The 26,372-nt window shown below is 39.6% G+C and overlaps 1 protein-coding gene across 1 annotated transcript; it reads left to right on the forward strand.

Moving 5' to 3' along the window:
* Positions 1–877: 877 nt before the first annotated feature.
* LOC126366893 (larval/pupal rigid cuticle protein 66-like) lies at positions 878–2,042 on the forward strand. The gene is made up of 2 exons (XM_050010235.1): positions 878–928; positions 1,668–2,042. The coding sequence occupies exons 1-2, from the start codon at positions 917–919 to the stop codon at positions 2,040–2,042; spliced, it is 387 nt and encodes a 128-aa protein (XP_049866192.1). The 5' UTR covers positions 878–916.
* The last annotated feature ends 24,330 nt before the right edge of the window (positions 2,043–26,372 follow it).

Consider the following 26,372-nt stretch of genomic DNA (forward strand, 5'->3'; position numbering starts at 1 on the left):
GAATTTGTGCATTGATGTCATTCATAATTTTAAGTATTTTTATTTTTATTAACACCAACACCAACGCGCTGATGCAACTACTTTATATAAGAACAATCAAATGTACACTCTACTATTCCGGGTAACACAATAGCTTATTACAATTACTAGCCCATTAGATCCCACTGCTGGGCAAAGGCCTCCCTCGTGTCTTTCCACAAATCACGGTCCCGTGCGAGTTCCGTCACGCCTTACGACAACATTCAAGATCGTCACACCATCTTTTCCGGTTTTTTTCAATACAATAGCTGTGGTAGCCAAGTTGGTATAACGCTTGCCTCTCAGTTTGAGGTCGCAGTTTCGAATCCAGCACAGGCCTAAATCAATGATTGTCGAGTTTGTTTTCGAATTTCTGTTTAGATCGTCAATGATTATCACGTGCTCAGCGATGAAGGAAAACATCGTGGGAAAACCCACATTACCGAGAAATGCATTTTCGGAGGTATGTGACCTAACCTGTATTGGGCTGGTTTTCCTTTCTGGGGTTGGAAGGTCAGATAGGCAGTCGCTTCTGTAAAAAAACCGGACCCCGTGAAAAACGGGATAATGCTAGGGAAATGGAATAGGTGGAAGGACAAAATATATTTACATTTGACATTTCTAACCTAATAGCTTTTTAACGATTGCTTTATCACAAAGTTGGTTGGTAAAAAATAAGTACCTAAGTGATTGAATCAACAATCAATAACCTTTAATTATGCGCCCAGAATAAAACCAGATTTAAATATTTCCTGATTTTCGTCTTTACAAATCGGCTCGTGCAGTTCAGAACTGGATCGCATTTCGATCATATATAAAAGGATGGCGATTTCTCGGTTGAGCATCACATCCACATCATTCGCCAACTCAACAACTCTCAGCAACCCATTCATCCAAAATGGTCGCTAAGGTAAACATAATTCAGTATTTCATTTTATATGCACATAATATCAGAGGAATTTTGCATGGTTTATAAAACAATATCCTTTGACGACACATGTCTGCGTGACTGAAAACAAGTTTTCTAGATTTACTCTTGTTCAGTATGAGACAATATTTCGCTTTAGAAAAATCACGTATATCGTTGCTTTAAAGTGAAACCCACCCACGTAAGCGACTTTTTGAAACATCCCATACTTACGGATGTATTTTTTTTTCAATAACCTCGCAAAAGACACACAAGTTTCATTCCAGGTAAAAAGTGGTCTTAATTTTTACCCGTATTAGAATTAATTTGAGATCACATTCGAATGTGATATTATAGCTCGAAATTCTACTATATAATATTTCACTGTAACGCTACAATATGACGATGTAAGTACCTATATTAGTCCATATTAGTCTCCGTGACGGCACGATTTCAACTTTCCATAAAACAACATTCTCATCTACTTTAAATTAATCCTGGTTTTATCATGTATACATTTCAAATATCAGATTCTTCAGATTCTTTATCGATTCTTTCTCTTTAACTCGATAAAAGCTGCGTTGTCTTTCTAGTTTTGAAGATAACTTAAAACTAGCGTCACGCAAAGATGGCCGTTTTGATGATTGTCCCGCTCATCAAGTTTCACTCTTGTACTCTTACACTAGCTTTTAAAACAAAATAAAAATGTCCTCGATTGAACCTTAAAAATTAATTCACCTAGATCGTCGTATTCTTCGCCTTGGTGGCCGTGGCCGCCGCCTCCGACCTGTCTGCGTTCTCGTACGGTGTGGCTGACCCCTACACCGGCGACTTCAAGCACCAGACGGAGAGCCGCGCCGGCGACAACGTGGTCGGCCAGTACTCGCTGCTGGAGTCGGACGGCACGCGCCGCACCGTGGACTACGCCGCTGGCGCCGGGGGCTTCAACGCCGCCGTGCGCAAGGACCCTGCTCTCATCGCCGCCCCCATCGCCCCCATCGCTCCCATCGCTCCCATCGCCCCCATCGTCCGCGCTTTCCCCTACGGCGCATACCCCTACTCCTACGGAGCATACCCCTACAAATTCGGCGCCTACCCCTACGCTCGCTACTACTAAACGGACCGCTAAAACAAAAATTGTAAATATGTATAAAAAATAAAGCTCCTAGTTAACTGAATTCGAGTGTGTCACTTATCTAAATTACCTGCAGCATAACATATAACATAAATTCACGGCTAAATCCCAATGGGACAGTTTTCAACTAGTAATCAGTTGATTTTTACTAAACGTCAAAACACAAAATTGCTATGGAATTTGTATGAAAAAGCAACCTGTGACGTCTAGAAAAACGTGTCTAAAATGTCGCACTTATTAATACATTTTAAATAAAAAAAGAAAACATTTTTTGTGACCTTTGGATCTGTCTTTATTTAGTATATTTAGTAATCAGAATTTCGTAATTTATCTTTGACCTAGGAAACTACCCAATTGGGGTAGTCAGAGATGCGGTCACGAGCATCAATATGCATACGTAAATTTTTTGACAAATTGCATTGTAAGTCTCTTCATGTCAAATAATGTTAGTGCGACAGAGTCATAAAGAGGGTACATTATATTGCTCATGACTGTACATCCATCGCAAGATGAACTAAGTACACACACCTCACCGAGCTTTCTGTTGTATAACAGAAACGTGATAGGTGGCAGGTGGTGGCTATCTACGTATAGTAAGTACATATTATGATGATATCGTGGATTGTGAGGTGGATTACCAACCCCATCAACCCTGGTGCAGGGTTATTACTGAGCCGCCATAGGCTCCTGACATGACTCATGTAACGACTACGTACCTACATCAGTAAGTAATAACCGGGACCAACGGCTTAACGTGCCTTCCGAAGCACGGATCATCTTACTTTCGGACAATCAGGTGATCAGCCTGTAATGTCCTATCCCAACTAGGGATCACAAAGTGATTTTTGTGATTTGTTCCCACCGGGATTCGAACCCGGGACCTACGGATCGTGAGCACAACGCTCAACCACTGGACCACAGAGGCCGTTACTCATTTATGAAATTAGCATAGTGTGGAAGGTACATACATACAAGCGATACGCCTGTGTTATCGCTTTTGTCAATATTTGCCTTCTGCTCAGCCCCCTAATTAATATAGTAGCGAAATTAACCCTTAAGTCACTAATGGAGTTATAGAACGAAACAACAGGCTCACTTCACCTCTTTCAATTATTACTCCACTTCTTGTGGTTGCGTATATTATGCGCCCACCTTATTTCGCCTTCAACAAATGACACTTACTTACCTTATTTTGTAATAACAAAGATATCAGTAAGTTATCCGAATAAATTAAATCGTCATTGTTTGATTATACAGGGTGTTAGTGCCATCGTAACGAAAACTTTGAGGGATGATTCAAGCCATGATTCTGCGTTGATATCAAGTGTGGAATGGAAAATATTTTAAATAAGCTCTAAAATTTTCATAACTTCTCCGACAGGAAATTCCACTTGATATCGACTCAGAATCATGGTCTGAATCATCTCCTTCAGTATTCGTTACAGTGTCACTAACACCCATACCTACTTGTATGGCTACTGTATGTACTAGTATGGGGTGTAAGTGACATCGTAACGAATACTGAGAGGGATGATTCAGCTGATTATTCTGAGTTAATATCAAGTGGAATTATCCATCGCAAAAGTATAGAATTGAAAATAATTTAAAAAAACTAAAAAAATAACATGAATTTTGCGACGGAAAATTCCACTTGATATTAACTCAGAATCATGGTCTGAATCATCCCTCTGAGTATTCGTTACGATGTCACTAACACCCTGTACACTTACATATAGGCGCAGTAAACCAAATATGTAATAAATTATTTTTTCATAGAATGTATACCCATCAAACATAGATACCTACTACCTATGAAATAATAATTAAAGCTGTTCCATGTGTGTAAGAGGGTATGTTTGACAGATGACAGTGTTGGAGATAACTTCTTCGAAATTCTTTTTTACTTTTTAGTTACCGCGTGTTTTTTTAAGGCTCTTTTTTATGTTTGATTTGTTCTAAAGGCGTTTTTTTTAATTAAAGCACATAATAACGGGTTCTTACCGCGTTTAAATGGGGATATGAGACTCCCGATATTTCGACACTTTTGCAAGTGCCATGATCACGGGATGACTGACTTTTTTTTATTTAAAAAGCGTTATGAATTTCCTGTATGTGCAATAAGTATTTATTTATGATACGAGTATGTTATGTTTACTATCACATAATATATGAATATACTGTATCTACGTAAACAGAGCAGGTGGATTTTGTTTAATTACGTCCGCTTGCACTCAAGGTTGTCGATTGTGGAATGTATTGGATCACTCGAAATGTCAACAACTCTTCACAGGCAGGTTCCCTTCTGTTTACGTTGCTGTCTACTTCGGCAAAGCATTATGCGGTGTTGGAAATTACTAGCTTTCGCTCGGGGTTCCGCATTTATGCAAGAGCAACAAACAGTTCAGAACCCCGAAACCGATCCCGCCGGCGTGGTCGATGATTTCCCATCATGCAGCGTTTACCGCTATTGGCCCACTAGGGTTAATGCTTTTAAATATAATAAAAACAAAATCTGGGCACCGTCAGAACTGTTGTCTTATATTTTGCACCTGGTGAGAGCCCTCAGCGGTCTCCATGTGTCCGGCCAAATAGTTAATAAAATTTTCTATTTCTAATATCATCAAGATCGTAAATTGTACTTAATCCAATAGTAAGAGAGAAAAATAAAAATATAATCCTGTCTAATAAGTCATCATCTCCCTAGCGTTATCCAGTTTTTTACGAGGTCCGCTTACCTAACCTGAAGATTTGACAGGTCCGGTTTTTACAGAAGGGACTGCCTGTCTGACCTTTCAATCCGCGAAGGAAAAACCAGCCCATTATTAATTAGGTTACATACGAATGTGGGTTTTGTCGCGATGTTTTCCTTCATCGCACGTTATAATCATTTATGATCCAAACATGAATTCGAAAACAAATTCGAAAATAATTGATTTAGGCCTATGTTGGGATTTGAACTTGCGACCTCAAAGTGAGAGTCAAACGTTTTAACAGCTGGGCTACCACGGCTCTTAATCTTGACTGTCATGCATCAATGTCTGTTATAATTTTAGTTTCTGTCAAAGAACGTTTATCGCTGAATTATTCAGTGCATGTACACAAACTTCTCCGTTTTGTCTTTGTGGGGCAACCTTCCCGATGTCTATTAAAATTTCCTGTTCCTTATAGCTTGACTAGGACAAGATTTTACCGTTTGACTGACTTCACACAAGTAGAATTAGAATGTATGTAGAATTTAATATTCTTCAAAGGAATTTAATGAAATTTCTCTTCCGTATCTACAAAATAAGGGAACCCTTTTATTATCAAAATTTTATCAGCAGAACAGGCTACACATTAACAGAAAGCTAGGTGAGTGCTGAGTTTATCTTGCGATGGATGTACTGTGGATTTCGGAAAAGGAAGGAAACTCACTAAGTTCAAGGGAACTTGAATTTATTATCTACACACGCGGTACAGTCATGAGCAATATAATGTACCCACTTTAGGACTCTGTCGCACTAACATATTTGACATTTAGTGAGACTTACAGTTCAATTTGTCAAAAAAGTTAATGTGACATGGTACCAAAATGTCACACTCTGTCACCGTCACTTCATTTAATTTTGCACTAGCGCGACACTTGAACTTTATTGACTACCACCACAATTGCTATAATTATAGTCGTGAGCTTATAATTATGTTATATTATTCCATAAATCTACAAGCAGTATTGCATTCGTCATCAAATTATGAAACCAGCTGAAACGTATTTCCCCTCAACATCTGTTCTTACATTCATACATAAACTCACGCCTATTTCCCACCAGGATAAGCAGAGACTATGGAATTCCATTTGCTTCGATGACACACTTCTCTTGCTTCCTCCACATTCATCAATCGATCTACACACGAAACGCCAGTCCAGAGTAGATCGTACTGAACCTTTTCTTAAGACATCTCCAAATTGGTCAATGTACGTCCTTCTAGGTCGTCCTCTGCCAGCCCTACCACAAATCTTCGCTGTTTAAACTGCTTTCGTAATCCTATTATCCTTCATCTGCTCTACGTCTCCAAACCAATCTCTATGTCTTATCTGTTCTTACACTTACTAACATAACATAAACAGCCTATATACGACCCACTGATGGGTTATGTTATGATCGTGAGCCTTACGCTCTAACCACTAGACCACGGAGGCTGTTAAATAATTACTTAATAAAATAAAATCAGATATTCACAAAAAATGTCAAGTACCAGCCTACTCTTTGAAGTTTCTTACAGACTCTCAATTCCCACTCACCACTGTACGAACTGAAGCCAACATTCGATGTTTACCCATGGGTATAAACTATTCATTGACGCTTATTTACGATAAGCCATTGAATTTCCATGTTGAAATTTGATTATTCGATTAAGCTTTGCTTTGATCGATGTGGTGCATAACGGATGGCTTTGTTAGTATAATTATAGTGGTATTTTGGAGGTTCTACCTGCGTAGTTTGTGGTTGATGACAGATATTAGTCAAACTCTAATTGGCTTTGACCCTATCTCACCATGTAGGTAAGTGTTGTGTGTACATGGCACATCGTCGTCGTTGGGTTCGAATCCCGGTGGGGATATATCACAAAAAATACTTTCTGATCCCTAGTTTGGATAGGACACTACAGGCTGATCACCTGATTGTCCAGAAAGTAAGATGATCCGTGTTTCGGAAGGCACGTTAAGCTGTTGCTCCCGGTTTCTACTTACTAATGTAAGTAGGTAAGTAGTCGTTACATCAACCATGTCAGGGGCCTCTGGCGGATCAATAATAACCCTGGCACCAGGGTTGATGAGGGTGGTGATCCACCTCACAACCCACACGATAGAAGAAGAATATTTAAAAGTTCAGGTAAGGACCTAATGAATAAGTTTGTATCGTCTGTTTTTCTTTCTTGTGTATCTTATCGATAAACAAAATTCAAGAACTGTGTTAAAACAAATTTAAATAACAAAATTAAAGTAAATTTGCCTTAGAATTTTCGACAGCTTCTTCAAACTAAATGGCTACATCCATCACAGTACTGACTCTACTAACCCTCGCGTAGCATCAGCACGCGACAACAAACACTTCAGGACCTCGATACCGACCCCGCCGGAGTGGTCGACGGTTTTCAAATTCGCTATCGGCCCACTAGGATCGATTAATTCCTTCAAATATATTCCTCTCAGACGACGCCCTGAGCGTCGTGCCCAAGTAAACTCACTCAGGCCTGTTGTCTTTAATTTTGTACTTACTTACATCAGTAAGAAGAAACCGGGAGCAACGGCTTAACGTGCCTTCCGAAGCACGGATCATCTTACTTTTTGGACAATCAGGTGATCAGAATGTAATGTCTTAACCAAACTAGTGATCATAAAGTATTTTTTGTGATATGTCCCCACTTGGATTCAAACTTGGGACCTCCGGATCGTGAGACTAACACTCAATCTCTGAATCACGGCGGCCTGTGTATTGTCTGTTGTCGAATTTAGATATCTACTTTGAATTAGCGACTTACTCGTAATACTGGTAAACTTTAATAAATTAGTAGGTTAATCAAATCAATTGACAAAAAGATTTTTCGAATTCAAAACCTTGATTTAAAAAGCCTGTTCGAGTTCCGGAACTGTCGACGAAACTTCCAAGTGTTCTTTTTAGTTTTTATTCGTTGAGACGTGTTTTCAACTTCAAGCTCATATTTCATACTGAATTCTGAAACTTTATTTTTACGAAGAGCGTTTGTCTTAGGGTATATAGTCCAATAGTTCAAACTGCAGATCTTCGCTGTGCAACGTTTTTGGGACGACCAATTGCGACAATATTGCGACGTGCGTTATTGTACTTGACAAAATTGAATAAAGTTGACGAGTTGTTTAGGATAGAATAGAACAGAATGTTTAAATCTTCTTCTATTGTGTGGATTGTGAGGTGGATTACGAACCCCATCAACCCTGGTTGGTTATCCAGATTTTAGAATTTGTTTGCTGAGATTAGGACAATTAGTATCGCCAGTGAGATTTGTTTTGTTTTCGTTGTGATGTTTCTTTTGTTTATTGAAATCAATGGTTGTCGCAAATGTTTTTGTATCGTCTCAAACGTTGTACATCTAAGGGTAGAAATTATACGTTACCTTGTTTGATAAAAATATTATAAAATTTGAAAATGTATCAGGTTACATACTTTTGATTTATTTACATACTTAGTGACTATCTTCTTTATATATCGCATAGCATCACGCCCTTATCCCCGAAGGGGTAGGCAGGGGTGTATTTTACTTTTCCACCTATGTTTAAGTCCCATGTAATATGGCGAGCCTATTTCCAGTATCCGTGAAAAAATCCTGGAAAGCAAGTGATATCAACTATCTATGATTCAAACATGAATTCGTACTCATAAAGTCGAATTTGTTTAGAAACCGACTCGGGAATCGAACCCGTTACACTACAGTGTAAGTCACGCGTTCTCAGTACAGGGCGATCGCGGATATTTTGTAACAACTGAGGTTAAAAAATCTCTTACGATGCGAAAACTTAACATCTGGGGCGTTAAAATGGCCACATCGAAGCAAATCATCTAGGAAAGCAATATTGCAATTTGACAGTGGTTTGCATTGCGCACCTACTTTTCTACGCGCAAATGTCAAATTGCAATATTGCTTTCCTAGATGATTTGCTGCGATGTGGCCATTTTAACGCCCCTGTTTTATTTATTTAATTCACGCCATTGCCTTCCTAACAATATAAAGCTCTTCGTTATTAACACATACTTGCTTACTTACATCAACATTCCTCCCGAAAAAATCGTTTGTACAAAAAATACCTTGCAAGGGATATGCGTCGAAAATCTCTTGATACCAAAATAGAATAGTATCCAATATCCAGCCACTCGAAGGAACGAGACGGTCGCGGTATTGTACAGGGTGTTAGTGAAACGGTAAAAATATTGACAGTTTCCTACAGGAACTGGTAGACTGGTAGGAAGTGTGTGATGACGGAGTGACAAACTATACCTAAGATACATGATACAAGGCGTAAATGACACCGTAACGAAAAAGAAATTAGAACGTCTACTTAATTGTACTGAAAACGATGGTAGGTGTTTATTTCTTGTCGGAAATGTTCAATTCAGATGTAGACCTTTTGCTGCGCTGCAATGTAAATTGAACAACGCGAACAGTCGCTACGTAAAATTAATAGTCTAGCGAGTGTTCGCGTTCGATTTTCATTGATGGTTTTTATTTTTAAATTATTTGCATTTTTATTTTAATGTTAAGGCTCTATGCAGCTTAAAGCGCAATATGGAACGGAAAATAATTAAACAAAACACTTAAATTTTCATGAATTTACCGACTGGAAAGGCCACTTGGTATCAACTCAGAATGATGGTTTAAATTTTTTCGCCAAAGTTTCCCCAAAGTTTTCGTTACCGTGACACTAACACCCTGTATGCCCAGCTGTTGACTGCTATGCGAGCACTGGAGAAGTGGCGCTTCGAGATCGAATGTTATTGTACCTATCTTCAAGCTATCCACCAGGGACAAATATACAGTATAGGTACGCAGCATAGGCCTCGAACAACATCATCATCTTCCTAGCATTATCCCGTTGCACACAGGGTCCGCTTACCTAACCTAAAGATTTACGAAGTCCGGTTTTTTACAGAAGCGACTGCCTCTCTGACCTTCCAACCCGCGAAAGGAAAACCAGCCCAATACAGATTAGGTCACATACCTCCGAAAATGCATTTCTCGGGAATGTGGTCCATGTCCTGTGGTGCATGTCGGTGCATGTCCTCACGATGCATAGGTTTCGAACGACCCTTGAGATATTTTACCAGTGATATAAATAGCACATTATTATGTACTATATAGGTAAGCCAGTAAACCGAAGGGGGGTATGGAGCAAAGGTGCTCCAGCAACCTGCTCTGAGATTAGAGCTATTTGGGCTAGTAGTCCGGAACCAACGGCTTAACGTGTCTTCCGAAGCACGGAATCATCTTTCTTTTTCCAACAACCAGGTGATTTAACCTGTAATGTTCCAGCCTAAACAGTCTCATAAAATTGCAGGTTGCTCACCCGACTGTCCGAAAGAAGGTGATCCGTGTTTCGGATGGCATGTTAAGCAGTCCCTATTTACGGTAACTACTTACTGATGTACGTACGTAGTCTTCGGGGCTCAATAGTAACCCTAACAGGGTTGGTGTGGTTGGTTATTCATATAAAAATTCACGCAAGAGACGAAAAAGCGAATTTTTAACTCTATGGTTTCACTAAGTTTAAATTAATTTGGCTTCACTCACAATAGGCACTTTTGTTATATTCTCTAAATAGAATACAAAAACCTTAGAGAGGGCACTCAGTTTGACTTGAAAGTGGAAAACACGTTGCGTATATTTGCTACACACTCACCGTGAGTTGAAAGCCTCACTTTGAGCTCGACAGCACCTGTGTGAATGTCACATGAAAAGAATCGTAGACAAGGTCCTGACTAGGTAAAAAATAAACAAGAGTTTACATTGTCTATGCTTCTCAAACGGGGAGCGGTTGTTCGAACTCTACTACCGGGCTTGCACTAATGACTTATTAATTTATCTTGAGTGCAGTTTTCCATAACACAGTTGTCTCGACCATTATTGATGGCGATAGCGCTCACCACTTTTTTACGGTAGTCTAATAGAAAGCTCGGTAAAGTGGGGAGGGCCCCGATACCGACCCCGCCGGCGTGGTCGACGACTTCCCTCGACCCACTTTGGTCGATTAATTCTTTCAAATACTTTTCCTCTCAGACGACGCCCTGAGCCGAGGTTCGCGCCCAACTGGGCATCCTAAGGCCTGTTTTCTTAAACGTTGTACCGGATGAAAGCCTTCAGCCCCATTTGGCCGGCCAAGTAGTTAATGCCATCCGCGGCAAATCTACAATAAGTCACGTCAAAAAAAAAAAGTGAAGTGGGGGTACTTACGATGGATGCACCCCAATTGAGTGAGCTTATGTTATGTAGGTATGAAATTAGAGTAGAACTGAGTACCTGTTACCTGACCACCTCACAACCCACACTATAGAAAACTTGTCACAATCGTTTGAAACGCCCCTGAAACTCTACTGGAAAACAAAGTTCAACTTTTTTAAATGCTCACTTTTCTTCTTAGGAAATTGCTGCTTAGCAATAAGGCCGCCAGATTGTACTGTATCTATCATCCATTTCTGTTTTGTTTTGTATGTCGTGTGTAATTAAGTATATTTAATTTAATTTGATTTATTTACTTATGTTTTCTGATATTATAATATAATGTACATTCAGACATTGTTATTTTTATGAAAGGATTGAAATAAATGAGGGAAACGGAGTTGGTAACTCTTCAAACATCATTTTCTGTACGAAGTTACAATGTTAGTTCGATATTATATAGAACGGATAGACTGTTGGTTCTACGAACTAAATTTTCCAATAATCAATGTGCTACGTTGAACTAGCTCTGGCTTTTGACAAATACCAATTTTCAGTGAATGTCATACGATTGTATGTATTTATCGGAGAGTGAACGTGGCACCAGTTCGTTCACTTTTAAATTCAAATATATTTAAAGAAGTCTTTTTTGACGTGACTTTGTGATTCGCTGCAATTGGCACGCTGACGGCTCTCACCCGGTACAAAATTTAAAAAAACAAGTGTTGGCTTAGGGTAATCTCTGAGAAGTGTCGTCAGAGAGGATTATATTTATCTATTTAGTAATACGTCTATTTCAAAGCCGTCCTATCGTCACGCATTGGATGGCTCATGACGGGTATAGGCGTCGTGATAGACCTCGAAAGAGATGGCGTGACGACTTGGACGCTTGCCGGAGGGACTGGCCGAAGTACGCACAGGACCGAGAAAAATGGAAAGAAGAAGGGGAGGCCTTTGCCCAGCAGTGGAATCTTGTAGGCTAGATCCGATTAGATAAGGACCCCTGCCCTCCGCCTTTGGATAGTACTGACAGTTACTGCTGCCCTCTGTCAGGTTCCAGGTGACAGTTCCTGTGACTTGCCGTACCGATGGCTCTAATCGTCGCCTCTGCAACCGATGAGGTCTTCACTCGTATCACTGGGCAAGGATACTTTGGTTGTACCTCGTAGGTCAGACAAACAACGACAGAGATAGGGAATTAAAAAAGAAAATCAACGGAATTTAAAAAAGGATCAGTATGATGAATAAAAAAGTAAAAATATTTATAGTTCCAAGTACAAGTATGCAATAAAAGCATGAAAACTGCCAGTTACGCTAGCTTCGTTTAGCATAATCCTGTGTTTTATTACCTTTTATAGCCCGTTATAGTATTTTAATATTCGTAGGTAGGCACTCCGTTTTGATGGCTTAGTGCACCTAGTTCTTAGCAGTATTTGCTATTACTCCCGGGTATACCATTTTATAATTTAAAATAAAATCATCTTCTAAGCTTTATCCCGTTGCTCACAGGGTCCGCTTACCTAACCCGAAGATTTGACAGGTCCAGATTTTTGCGCGACTGCCTGGCTGACCTTCCAACCAGCGAAGGGAAAACCAGCACAATACTTGTTAGGTCACATACCTCCGAAAATGCATTTCTCGGGAATGTGGGTTTCCTCACGATGTTTTCCTTCACCGCTGAGCACGTGGTAATCATTTATGATCCAAACATGAATTCGAAAACAAATTCGACAATCATTGGTTAAGGCCAGTGCCGGTTTCGAACTTGCGAATTTAAAGTGAGAGGCAAGCGTTCTATTAACTGGGCTACCCCGGGTCCCTATAATTTAATATAAAATACATACACAAAATACTATAGAGGAAATTATAAACTATACACTATACACAGACGCATTACATCACTAATTTAAGATCCACGCTCTTGTCGGTGTGGCATTCTCCATGCTACTTTTTAGGGAAAAATAGGGCATTTGTTTCCCTCTTGCCTTCCGCCCAACACACAACATAATAAATAGAGAAATAATTATATAGAATACATCATAATAGTAAATACATTCAGCATAATTTCAATGAGATTTATAATGAGCCCGCAGCAGGTTTTTGAAGCTTTGATGAAAGTTTGATATATAGTTGTGTTTTCATGTTAATTGTTTTTTATTGTCCTGTTGTTACTAGGTATTATTTGTAAGTAATGTTAATTTGATTGTAAGATCTTTTATTCTATACAGGCTTATATTCTGTGCAACAAAAAAATCCACTTGATATCAACTCAGAATCATAATCTGAATCCTCAAAGTTTTCGTTACGATGTCACTAACATCCTGTATTATTATTGAGTATGTACGTTTTATAATATACAGTGAATTTGAATAAATTAAAATATAACAATATTAATCGTTGTTGTTGCATCCTCCCGCATCTAAGTTTTTATTATGGCCGATTCCTGATACTGGTTGTCTGGAAGAATAATCTTTAGTGCAATAAGGCCGCCTAAATTATCTTCTTCTTCTTCTTCTAACCCTGGTGTCAGGGGTATTATTGAGCCGCCATAGGCCCCTGACATGACTCATGTAACGACTACGTATTTACATCAGTAAGTAAGTAGTATCCGGGACTAACGGCTTAACGTGCCTTTCGAAGCACGGATCACCTTACTTTTGGACAATCAGGTGATCAGCCTGTAACATCTTAACCAAACTAGGGATCACAAAGCGTTTTTTGTGATTTGTCCCCACCGGGATTCGAACCCGGGACCTCTGGATCGTGAGTACATTGCTCAACCACTGGACTACAGAGGCCGTCACATATTATAATTATAATAAGTAGGTACTTCACTCGGAGAAGCTCCATTCCTTTTGAGTGCGTTACCAAACCGCGTTCAAAATTAAATTAAAGGATTATACTACTCAAAAGGAAAGGGTACCTATTTCATTCACGTACTTAAAGTAGGTTAATTACTTAGAATAGGTAATATGCTAATAATGTACCGTGCATTGAAATTGAGCTATTCTATTTAAGTTTTAAAAATATTGATGAAATATCAAAAGACCAAAAAGTTGAGGAGCTCGGTGGCGCAGCGGTAAACGCGCTCGGTCTGCGATTGTTGAAGTTAAACAACTTTTGCAAAGGCCGGTCATAGGATGGGTGACCACAAAAAAAAAAGATTTTATCTCAAGCTCCTCCGTGCTTCGGAAGGCACGTTAAGCCGTTGGTCCCGGCTACATTAGCAGTCGTTAATAACCACCAATCCGTACTGGGCCCGCGTGGTGGTTTAAGGCCCAATTTCCCTATCCATCCATAGGGAAGGCCCGTGCCCCAGCAGTGGGGACGTTAATGGGCTGGTGAGATCAAAAGACCTGCCATAGAATAAGGAATATGTATAGAACGGCAACTCTCCGCTCCCCTCTCGGTTTTACTTGCAAGCGGCGCGTGTACGATAACAGCATTATGTAGTGTCTGTGTTTTTTTTTTGACGTGACTTATTGTAGATTTAGCAGGTGGCATTAACTACTTGGCCGGACAAATAGGGAGCGATGAAGGTCTTACCTGGTACAACGTTTAAGACAACAGGCCTGAGGATGCCCAGTTGGGCGCGAACCTCGGCTCAGGGCGTCGTTTGAGAGGAGGAAATATTGGAAAGAGTTAATCGACCCTAGTGGGTTGATAGCGATATAAGCGCTGATTGAGGGAAGTCGTCGACCACGCCGGTGGGGTCGGTATCGGGGTCCTAAAGTGTTTGGTGTCGCGAGCTGATTGGCTGTCTCTATGGTTAGAGTAATCGGGTCGTCTGTGTAAAACGAGGTGTTTTTATTGAACAGTCCTGGAAGTGGACCATCTTTAGTTTGTCACGTTCACAAAATCACCGACCACGCTACAAATAATGAATGTACACGGCATATTTTAAATTCTAACTTCATTTTTCTATTTTTTATTGTCACCGACAGAATAATGCTTTTGTTTTTGTTAAACAAATATTTCCATATAATTCTTCTAACCTTCCGCCCGCGACACGCCCGCATGGATTTCGGTTACCGCGCGCGGCACATTTTTTTCATCCCCTTTTCCTCCACTTAAGGGGTGATTTCCAGAAAAAAACTACCCATTTTCACTCTCTAATTACCTCCATACCAAATTTCATCTTAATCGGTTCAGCAGTTTAAGCTTAAAAAAAATAAACAGTGAAATAGACAAGAGTTATAATAGGATTTGATTGACACATGATTACTTGATGGCTTTTTACATTCATAATCATACTGTGCATAGCCCCAACCCCAAGTACCATACCTACTAATTTGTATGAAAGACCAACGGATAGTGGACATAATTCAAATGTCCTCGGTATCAACTCTCTCTAGAGAGAAGTTAGCAACTACGACTTTCATCGTGTTCATTATCATCTCCCTAGAGTTATCCCGTTTCTAACAGGGTCCGCTTACCTAACCTGAAGATTTGACAGGTCCGGTTTTTTACAGCAGCGTCTGTCTGTCTGACCTTCCAACCCGCGAAGGGCAAACCAGCCTAATACAGGTTAGGTCTCGAGAATGTGGATTCTCTCACGATGAATCAGAATCAGAATCATTTATTCAACGTAATTATCATGGATAAACTTGTTGCAGGTCAATGTAACATTTTTGAATTTACGTCATTTCGCAAGGTGTTATGGCTGAGAAGAAGAAATGACAAGAAACTGCAACAGCAACACATCTTTCAAATCAATGAGGGTACATTACAAGTTATTTAATAACTAGAGGATGTTTTCCTTTACCGCTAAGCACGTGTTAGTCGTGGTGAGGAAGGAAAGTCATATTCAAAAATAAATACCTACGTATATTATATAGCTGTATAAGCAAGTTGTTTAATAAGAGACACGGAAGCCGACATAGTAATTTACCTGGTAAGTACATTTTGGTTTCGCATTTCCTCAACATATTGGATTCAAGGGATGCTCGCTCACCCTTACATTCCACGGTGCGCAATGGGATGGTTTTTCGTATTCTATTACTACAAATGGGTTCATAAGAAGCTTCTAACATAACAGCATCACCCCTGTATCCCGAACAAAACCTTTGAGGAAGATTCAGATCATGATTCTGAGTTGATATCGAGTCGAAAAAAATTTTTCATAAAATGTACCACAGGAAATTTCACTTGATATCAACTCAGAATCATGGTCTGAAATCATTCCCCTCAGTATTAGTTACTGTGTCACTAACAATCTGTAGGTATATAAGAAAATGAATAAATACTTCATATCGACTTACTGCCCTATCTCACTAGGACGCTATGGTGGGCAGAATGTATGTTGTAAGAATTTTGAGACGCAAATAATTTTGTCGCCGACAACCGAATCCTGAATAATTTTCTCGCTGGTGGCGCTTCCATGGTGTCCTAATAGTGACATACAGAATATAAATGTCTAAGTTAGAAATGAAATAACACTACAGAAACGCCAGGGTAGTTTGTAATGTTTTCAACTAGTCAATTACTTTTTAATAAACGTCAAAACAAAATTACTATGGAATTTGTATGAAATAGCACAGTATAACGTCCTTCTAAGCGACCCATTGCCAAACCTAAAAAAAAAGTGTGACGTCATAGGACATAGGAAAACGTGATAAAATGTCGGACTTATTATTACGTTTTTCTTGATTAAAATTAATAAATAAGTTAAATAGAAAATGTTTTCCGTTAATTCTAGATCTGTCTTTATTTAGTAATCAGAATTTCATAATTTATCTTAAACCTAGTAAGTACACGACCCATATCCCACCCAAACTGTTTTTGGCAAGGCTTTTCGGCGGGAAACGGGAACGGGACAGTTGCTTTCTTCATTGAGTAATCTAAGTAATTAATACGAAGTGGTGTTTTGTGGTTAATGATCGCATTAAGTTAGTCGGAAGACATTCGCGAGTGTTATTATATTGGAGTATTCAATAAACAAAGTGTATCTGCCTATTTTCGCTTCGTGCCGGGAAGCCGCTTCATAACTCAAAAGTTTATGCGGACTTTTGAGTTAATTCGTTTGGGGTTCGGAGTAGGAGTCTACTCCGAGGGTTGGGGCTTAGGTTTCATCATCATCACCTTTCATCATTTCATTAATCATCAAGAAAAAAATACGTCAGACATGGCTGTATGGGCATAGTTCCTTTTGCCTTACCCTTCGGGGAAAACCAAAACAAAAAAAAAAATGTTTTCGGCAAATCAAATTCTTCATTGACCCCACTAAGTATATTATTTTTGCCTATGGTATAATATCTACATGTCTTTCGTATATGATTAGTTGGTAATAAAGTTAATGTTTCGTTTAAAACAACAGTTAGGTATGTAATTTTTAAAAATCTTAAAAAGAACAATTTCTACCAGCTATACTAATAATGGGAATCAAAATTACGAAATAATTTTTCGGTCTCCCATTTGTAGGGTTTCATACCGAGACGGGTTGTGCTGGGAAACCTATTAAGAATCCCCGCCAAAAATTCCCGCTACCCAAAGCTCTTAAAAAAAATAAACGTCAGTCTACCCGCCGCCATCGTGCGCGTTTTATTACAAGAAATTTTAAAACCAAATAAAAGTGAATTTAAGCCTAATAAATTCGTCTATAAACCGTTAAAAGTGCATAAGGAGCTTTCCAGGATACCCCGGGATCAAGATACAATAAATACCGATGAAATCCTGTAAGTACCTATCCCTTAGTCAGTATTTTATTGAGTGATTGGATTTTGTATTATTGTTGTTTGGTTTTCCCAAAGGGCAAGGCAAAGGGACCTATGCCCATACAGCCATGTCTTATGTATTTTTTTTCTTGATGTTGATTAATGAAATGATGAAAGTTGATGACGGTGAATGATGAAACCTTAGCCCCCACCCTCGGAGCAGACTCCTACTCCGAATTCCAATCGAATTAACTCAAAAGTCCGCATAAACTGTCGAGTTATTAAAGCTTGTTAGCACGATGCGAAAATAAATAGGTACACTTTGTTTATTGAATATTCCGACATAATAACACTATCGCGAATGTTTTCCGACTAATTTGATGCGATCATTATCCACGAAACACCACTTCGTATTAATTATTAAGATTATTCAATGAAGAAAGCAACCGTCCCGTTCCCGACAAAAAGGCGATTTTGTATTAACTAAGCCTAAAACTCTGTACTTATCCATTAAGCAACATTGACATACATACCAATATTATATGTATACATATTATTATGTTGACACATATATTATATAGAAATATATATATACCAACAACGTTGTTAACAACTGAACTCGTATGGACAGGGTTGTTCCGCGTCGTTACGCAATATATATACGTATACTTATATACAAGTTCAGTTGTTAACAACGTTGTTGGTACCTACGCAAATTTGCACAATGTCGTGAGCTGTGTTGTGCGAATATCGTAATCTATTTAACTATTTGAGTTTTCAACATCATTCCAACATTTATACCAAAAAACAAGGTAAAATATGCATATATATCCGTTGTCCACGAAATTAGAAGGTTACACGAAGAAAATTCTGTACAGCCCCATCTACTTATACTTTTTTGGTGACCATAGCCTGGAAAGTCCCTTTTTGGGGTAATCAGAGGTACATTCATCTCAAGATATACTAAGTACCCCCACCTCACCGAGCTTTCTGTTAGACCAACATGATAGGTGGTGAGCCGTATCGACGTAACTGTCGAGCCAACTGTGTTAATGAAAACTGCACTTAAGATAATTAATTACTTACTCATTGGTACAACTCCGGTGCTAGGTTTTGAACCGACGCTCCCCGATTGAGAAGCAAGCCGGTAAACCACAGGACCACAGTGACTCATCTGCCCTGAGCTTTATCCCGTTTTCACGGGATCCGTTTACGTAACCTGAAGATTTGACAGGTCCGGTATTTTACAGAAGCAACTGCCTGTCTGGCCTTCCAACCCGCGAAGCGAAAACCAGCCCAATACAGGTTAGGTCGCATACCTCCGAAACTCATTTCTCGGGTATATGGGTTTCCTCACGATGTTTTCCTTCACCACTGAGCACGTGATTTGGATTATGATCGAAACATGAATTCGAAATACGATTTCGAAAATCATGGGTTTAGATATTTTTTTGTTTTGTTTGTTTGTCTTTTGTTTGTCATGGGTTTAGGCCCGTGCTGGATTCGAACCTGCGACTTTACAATGAGAGTCAAGCATTCTTCTAACTGGGCTACCACAGTTACCACAGTTTTGAAATTAGAATTTACCAATACCACACATTAGTAGTTGATACTACCAATATGACTTAAAGAAGTGGTTAGTTTCCTAGATCAAAGATAAATTATGAAATTCTGATTACTAAATAAAGACAGAACTAAAGGAGACAAAAATGTACTTAACACAAAAACTTATTTATGAATTCTTATAAAGAAAAATGTAATAATAAGTGCAACATTTTGTCACTTCTTGTACGACGTCATAGGTTGTGTTTTCATACAAATTCCATACTAATTTCGTGTTTTGACGTTTAGTAAAAAGTAACCGATTTAACTAGATGGAAACTACCATATTGTTTCGTATTTGTTCTAGAGCATTTTCGCTCTACCTAGAGAAATAATAAAACAAAAGAGCGTAAAATATGTACCTAGCGAGATTTTACGCTCGTGTTTTATAAAATATAAAAGATCTCCAAAATTTCAACTTCGAATATATTTGACCAGGAATGTTGAAAACAAAATCCCGGAAAACCATCACTCTCCTAAAATAGGGGATACAATTTCCATTAAAAGCTCTGGCATTCCGTCGATCGCGCACTTATTTGGTACAAAATAAGCCTATTCATAGTAACCGCTTTTAACCGGTATTAAGAATTGCGTTTCCCGCAATCATATGAGAGTGTGAGGGATTCTCAAAGGCCTGCGTTATAGGTTATTTATATGTGAAGTATGAAGGGTGATGTTAATGTTTGTGGCTTAAAGCCTTTGAAATAGGCGTTATCTTTATGTGGCTGAGAGCATACTTTTATTTTATAACACGCCGTATTCTATGGATGCCATATCACATTCCAGTTTTATACATCCTTTTTCACTTTTTTAGTGTTTTATGCTTGATCAGGGGCGAAGGGAAACGTATATAAGGCTTAGGTAGATATATCCTTATTTAGTTAATCCGGTACAGGGACTGTGATCTTTCTAACACTCTCTTTCCTTTGTTTACGCGGTTATTATCATAATTAAAAAAACATAATAACGGGTTCTTACCGCGGTTCCGAACATTCCGATGTCAAAAATATAAACAAGCGGCAAAGAAAGAGGGTAGTCAGATATGTCTGCCCGTAGAAAAATTATGGATCTACCTACTCCACTCCAATCTCATCAGCCATCCCGTGATCATGGCACTTGCAACAGCAACAGCGTCGAAATATCGGGAATCTCATATCCCCATTTTAAACGCGGTAAGAACCCGTTATTATGTTTTTTACTCTCTTTCCTGATGAACAATTGTTATGGGTAATAGGTATTTTATTGTGATGACCTTGCGAATGCCATTTTGGCATTCAACCCACCAACGGGCCTGTGGTAAATGGATTTTAATGGCTATGTTGACGACCCTAAGGCTGCTAATGCGTCTGCTTTCGGAATGTTAAGAGATATTAGAAGGACCTTTCAAGATCAGGGTCAGTAAGCCAAGGGCACGTCCCGAACACTTCATACAAAACACTTCGTTTTACACGGACACTACACATTGATAGAAAGAAAGAAACATTTATTATTTAGGACACCACAGACACGTTACACACACATTGACGTTATCGTACACGCGCATCTGTGTGTGTGACGTCTAACGCCCATACGATTGAAGACTAAAGTCAGACCGAGGAAGGGTGAGGTAAACCTAGCTCAGCCGCTGGTGGGGAGCGGAGAGTTGCCGTTCTATGCGAAGTATTATTCCTTATTCTATGCCACGGGGCTAACGCATTGTGAGCCGGAAAGAAATGGATGAGACTTGCACAGAACCGAAAAGGATGGCGTGAAGGAGGAGAGACCTATACCCAGCAGTGGGATACAAGCTGAGTAGATAGGTAGATATGCCACTAAGCAGAGCAAATAGGTACTTTTACATATGCGCCCTAAGATTTCGCATAAAATGAGATTTATTATAAAATCGTAGGTCAGTTAACAGGTCCCTAATTGATCGATGACGTAGTTTACCTAACAGTACCTCGTTACGTAGCCCAACTACAACTTTATCGCGTATTAGTTGACCATGAAGTTTGTAGAACTCTAAAGAAAAGTTCCGAGGAAAAGCGCAGTTATTTTTTACTTTTTAACTCGTTACGGCGCAGTCAAGAACGCTAAGTAGCAATCTGGTATTTTAAAAAGTAATTAGGTGCCTAGCGTATTTTTTTTATGAATCAAATTAAATAAAAAATGTTCTGATTTCTTACTTATTTATTACTAGATCGTTCTGCGTAAAGCTGTGAAACAAATTAGTCTGTTTGAAACATAAAAATATAATGTAAATTTAAAAACGAAAACCCGACTATTGCATGCTGAGGTAAGCAAATTCTTCAACCATTTAGAAGAATTTCATAGAAACATTTTCTTGTTTCATAGTTTAAAAGCCTAATTTTTCCGTAGTCGGATTATTTTTATTCATATCTCTTCTTCTCTTCTATCGTATGAGTTGTGAGGTGGATTACCAAACCCATCAACCCTGGTGTCAACGTAATTGTCGAGTAAATACAAGGCAACCTGAAAATAGACTAGTTATTTAATGTACACTTCATTTGATACCTAACACAATACCATTCCAATATTTTTTTTCTGCCTCAGTTTATGTCCTTTAGAGGGCGCCAAATTGAATTTAGCGTGACATAACATCCTATAACCACCGGACAATAAAGACGCTACTGACAAATCATTTGTCACAGTAAATTAATTTGTAGTAAATTCTGACAGGTTTAGAAGTTAGGTTGGAACAGACGTGCATACACACATATATGCATACACACAAACATACATAGCGGTGGAAGACAAAACCCCCCTGTTTGCTTCGTCGCAGTCGGGTAATAACCGAATTGTGTTTCATGACTCTCATGTTTCAATAGAGATAAGTTTTAAATTAATTATTTTGTTCACTATTCTATTCTGTGAACCTAGCTAATAAATGATTTTCTTTCTTCTTTCTTTCAATACCGCCTATCGTAATAAATTAGCAATTGTTAAAAAGCTGTTCTCAGAAGGCGCTTATCATGGAACTTGTGAAACGTAAATAGTATGAGTAATAGAACAAAAACTAAACGAAGAAATTTCCACAGCGCAGTTTCTATTCAGTGCAATATCTTTTTGTTCTGAGGATGATTCATTGCATGTGTCCGGTTGTCCGCCAGAACAATATTAGTATGAATGAAATAGTTTTTGGAGACAAATGTGGATGAATCGTTTCAGAAAACGTTTTGTTCGTGTTGCCATACGAAACTGTAGTTTCAAAAGTGTTTTATAGTGTTATATGCTTCGTCATGACAACCCGATTACTCTCGCCATAGAGGCGACCAATCAGCTCGCGACAGCAAACACTTTAGGACCCCGTCGCACGGCGTGGTCAACATTTTCCCTCTTTCATTGCTTACCGCTATCGGCTCGCTAGGGTCGACTGATTCTATCTAATATGATACTTTTTTATATAGATAAGTATTTTTGTGATTATTTATCAGGACCTTATGTACCTAATTATTATTGTATGACTAAATGTGCTGAGCTATAAGCTTCACTTCCATCGATATACCTACCACATTTATGACAATAAATTTTCATTTAATTTCTCTCATACGCTTAGAGACGATATTCGCACCCAACTCGACACCCTGTCTTAAATTTTATACCGAGTGAGAGCCCTTACAGTTCATCATTTAATTAATTACATTCGAGGCAAGCGTACAATAAGTCGTAAGTTGTTTCATTATTATTTCTTATTTAGAACAGCCTCCGTATGGTCTAGTGGTTAAACCGTCAGGTTCAGGATCTGGAGGTCCGGGTTTCATTCCCGATGGGACATTGTCGAAATCACTTTGTGAGACTGTCCTTTGTTTGGTAAAGATTTTTCAGGCGTGAATTAACTGATTGTCCGAAAAAAGTAAGATGATTCCGTGTTTCGGAGGGCACGTTAAGCCGTTGGTCCTGGCTATTAGCCGTAAAAATGCCTCCATCAACCCTCAGTGGAGCAGCGTGGTAGAGTATGCTGCGTACCCCCTCTGGTTGATTGAGGGGAGGTATGTGCCCAGCAGTGGAACGTATATAGGCTGTTTATGTTTTTATTTTTTATTTGGTTCCTATTCGCATAGACAGCGACTATGGTGTTAGTAGAGTTACAATGATACCCGTAGCTGTTAATAAAAGTTCGTTTACTTAATTCAACACAGGTTTGAACCGGAGACCTCTGGTTTAGTTGTCAAATTTTCTATCCATTCTAAAGCAAAGGTCAGAGGTGAACGTTTCGCATCGATTCCACTACCATGATTCAAAAATGAGATAATAAAGCACGAAAAAATAAAAATAAAAACTATATACTTACTTCATTCGTGGGTTTTTTCTATAACTAAAGTAAAACAGAAAAAAATAACAATAACAAAGAAACATGAACATTTTCGTTGATGTATTGCCTTAAGGCTTGTAGGTACACGTTAGTATCTCCATTATTTATTTAGAGTTAAAGGCAGCTACACATTTTCCTCAGCAGGAAAAGGTAATGATGATTATATCAGTAGGTTGAATTAATCACATACTATTTTATCAGGATTGTAGGTTACAAAATTACATACATTTTACAAAATGGTAGTAATACAATATAAATACAAATAGGCTGACCAAAATATCTGTAAAAGTACTTTTTGATTTATTATCATTGAAGATTATCCTATTCGGAGCTCTCACTTTGAGGTCGCAGGTTACAATCCAGCTCTGGCCTAAACCGACTGTCGACTTTGTTTTCGAATTCATGTTTGGATCATAAATTACTATCACATGCTCAGCGATGAAGGAAAACATCGTGAGGAAACCCACATTCCCGAGAAATGCATTTTCGGTGACCTACTGTGTATAGGGCTGGTTTTCTCTTCGCGGGTTGGAAGATGAGACCGGCAGTCACTTCTGTAAAAACCGGACCTGTCAAATCTTCAAGTTAGGTAAGTGGGCCCTGTGAAAAACGGGATAATGTTAGGGAGATGATGATGATCATTGGGTGAGAGCCTTCAGCGCTCCCCATTTGTCCGGCCAAGTAGTTAATGCCATCTGCGGCAAATCTACAATAAGTCACGTCAAAAAAAAAAGATGATGATCATTGAAGATTATCATCACTAATTTAAGCGACGCTCCTTTTGTAGATAAATATAGAAAACTGTTTTCTCTCCCGCCTTCTGCACCGCAGTTCTCTATCTAACGCGAATGGGATGGCGCCCAGAGTAGTCTATTTTATAGTCGTACTAGGACTCCTGTCCTCCGCCTCTGACAGTTACTGCTGCCCTCTGTCAGGTTCCAGGGTACAGTTCCTGTGACTTACCCTTTCCGTCCTTAACTTATTGAATATAAACCATATTTTATGTAAGATACGTACTTATAGATACAACATAAACATAATATAACATAAACAGTTAAAGCACGTCCCACTGCTAGGTACAGGTCTCCCCTCAATCAACCGGAGGGGGTATGAATCATTACTATACCCATGAAACGGCAATATTTAATTGCCGTTGCAACAAAAATTACAATTACAATATGGGAAACTGAAACATATAAACTAAGCTGATAAAACTATCAATATGGTTGGGTCAAAGTCGAAGTGCGGTGCGTGCGGGAAGTTTCTGGCAAGTGTAGATGGCGTTAATTGCACATGCTGCACAAAGCTGTACCACCGCGCGTGTGTCGGCTTGCCTGCTGGCGCGGTTGCGGGCCGGACTTGGAAGTGTCCTGAGTGCACATCCAAAGTCCCGAGGGCAAACCAGGATAGCACCCCTGTAAGAGCCCCTGTCGTGTCACCACCGCTTCACCAGTCGTGTGAGGAGAGCCCACAGGCAGGACCTACATTGGACACTACCATCACAGAGTTCCGGGACTCCGAGCTAGCTCTGGAGTTTCGGCAGTTCCGGGAGGAGATGCGGCAAACGCGTGACGAGATTCGTGCATTCCGACAGGATATGCAGGAGCTCAGGATGGCGGTCGGTGCCTGCGATGCGCGTCTCGACAAGCTGGAGACTCGCCTGATGGAGTTGGAGCAGAGGAAGGGTGGGGAGGCTGGTGGGGTGGTCAAGGCGCTGGAGTCTACAGTCGCCCAACTAAAAATGGAGTTAAACGATAGGGACCAGGAGCTCCTGTTAAATGATGTGGAGCTATCTGGTATTCCAGAGGTAGGTGGAGAAAACCCTGTCCACCTGTTTACTCTTTGCGCTGCCAAGCTTGGTGTGACGTTGGACGAGCGTGAAGTTGTGAGCTGTGCCCGGGTGGGAGTCACCCGCGCGGCGGAGCGGGGAGCAGCGCCGCGGCCGCGCGCCATCGCCGTGCGACTAGCTCGCCGCGCGCCCCGCGATGAGCTGCTACGAGCAGCTCGCGTGCGCCGTACTACCACCACCGAGGGGCTCGGCCTGCAGGGTGCCCCGCAACGATTTTACGTCAACGAACGATTGACCAAAACTAATCGCCACCTTTTCTACCGGGCTCGCGAAGCAGCAAACCGGTTGGACTGGCGGTTTGTTTGGTCAAGAGACGGGAAAATATATTGTCGTCGAGCATCTGGATCCGCTGGACACCGAATCCGATCGGAAGCCGACATTCTATCGGTTTTTGGTCCCGGCTACAGCAAGGAAGAAGCCGTTGTTATGAAGTAACGATATTTTCCGGTTGTACTGAATGTATTTTGCTGTCGTTTACTAGTGTTCATTGTTTACTGTCTATTTGTGCGTTTATTGTATCTTTACAAAGTCGTTATGACTCATTTGGTCAGGTGGGGATATCCGAGCGGATTGAATGGAAAATTATTCTTTATATTTGTTCTTTGCTATTATATCGTATATGCCTAATATCACTTAATTTATCCTATTTACAAATAATATTATATTACATTTATTACATACATGTTCATACCCACACAAGAAACAACACAGCAACACTACATTTAAACTACGCTACAAATATATTAACACGATCAACTCTAATCACACTCCTCATTATTATTGATGAATATGGGTATACCACCGGTTTAATGTGTTTAAAATGATTGTAACACGCAAATTAAAAGTTGGTTTGTTTAATGCTGGCTCTTTCGGTACGGGACATGACGAATTTCTAGTGGCTATGGACCGACACGACGTAGACATAATGGCTATTAACGAGACGTGGC

This window comes from Pectinophora gossypiella, chromosome 1 (assembly GCF_024362695.1).
Source record: "Pectinophora gossypiella chromosome 1, ilPecGoss1.1, whole genome shotgun sequence".
Lineage (NCBI taxonomy): Eukaryota > Metazoa > Arthropoda > Insecta > Lepidoptera > Gelechiidae > Pectinophora > Pectinophora gossypiella.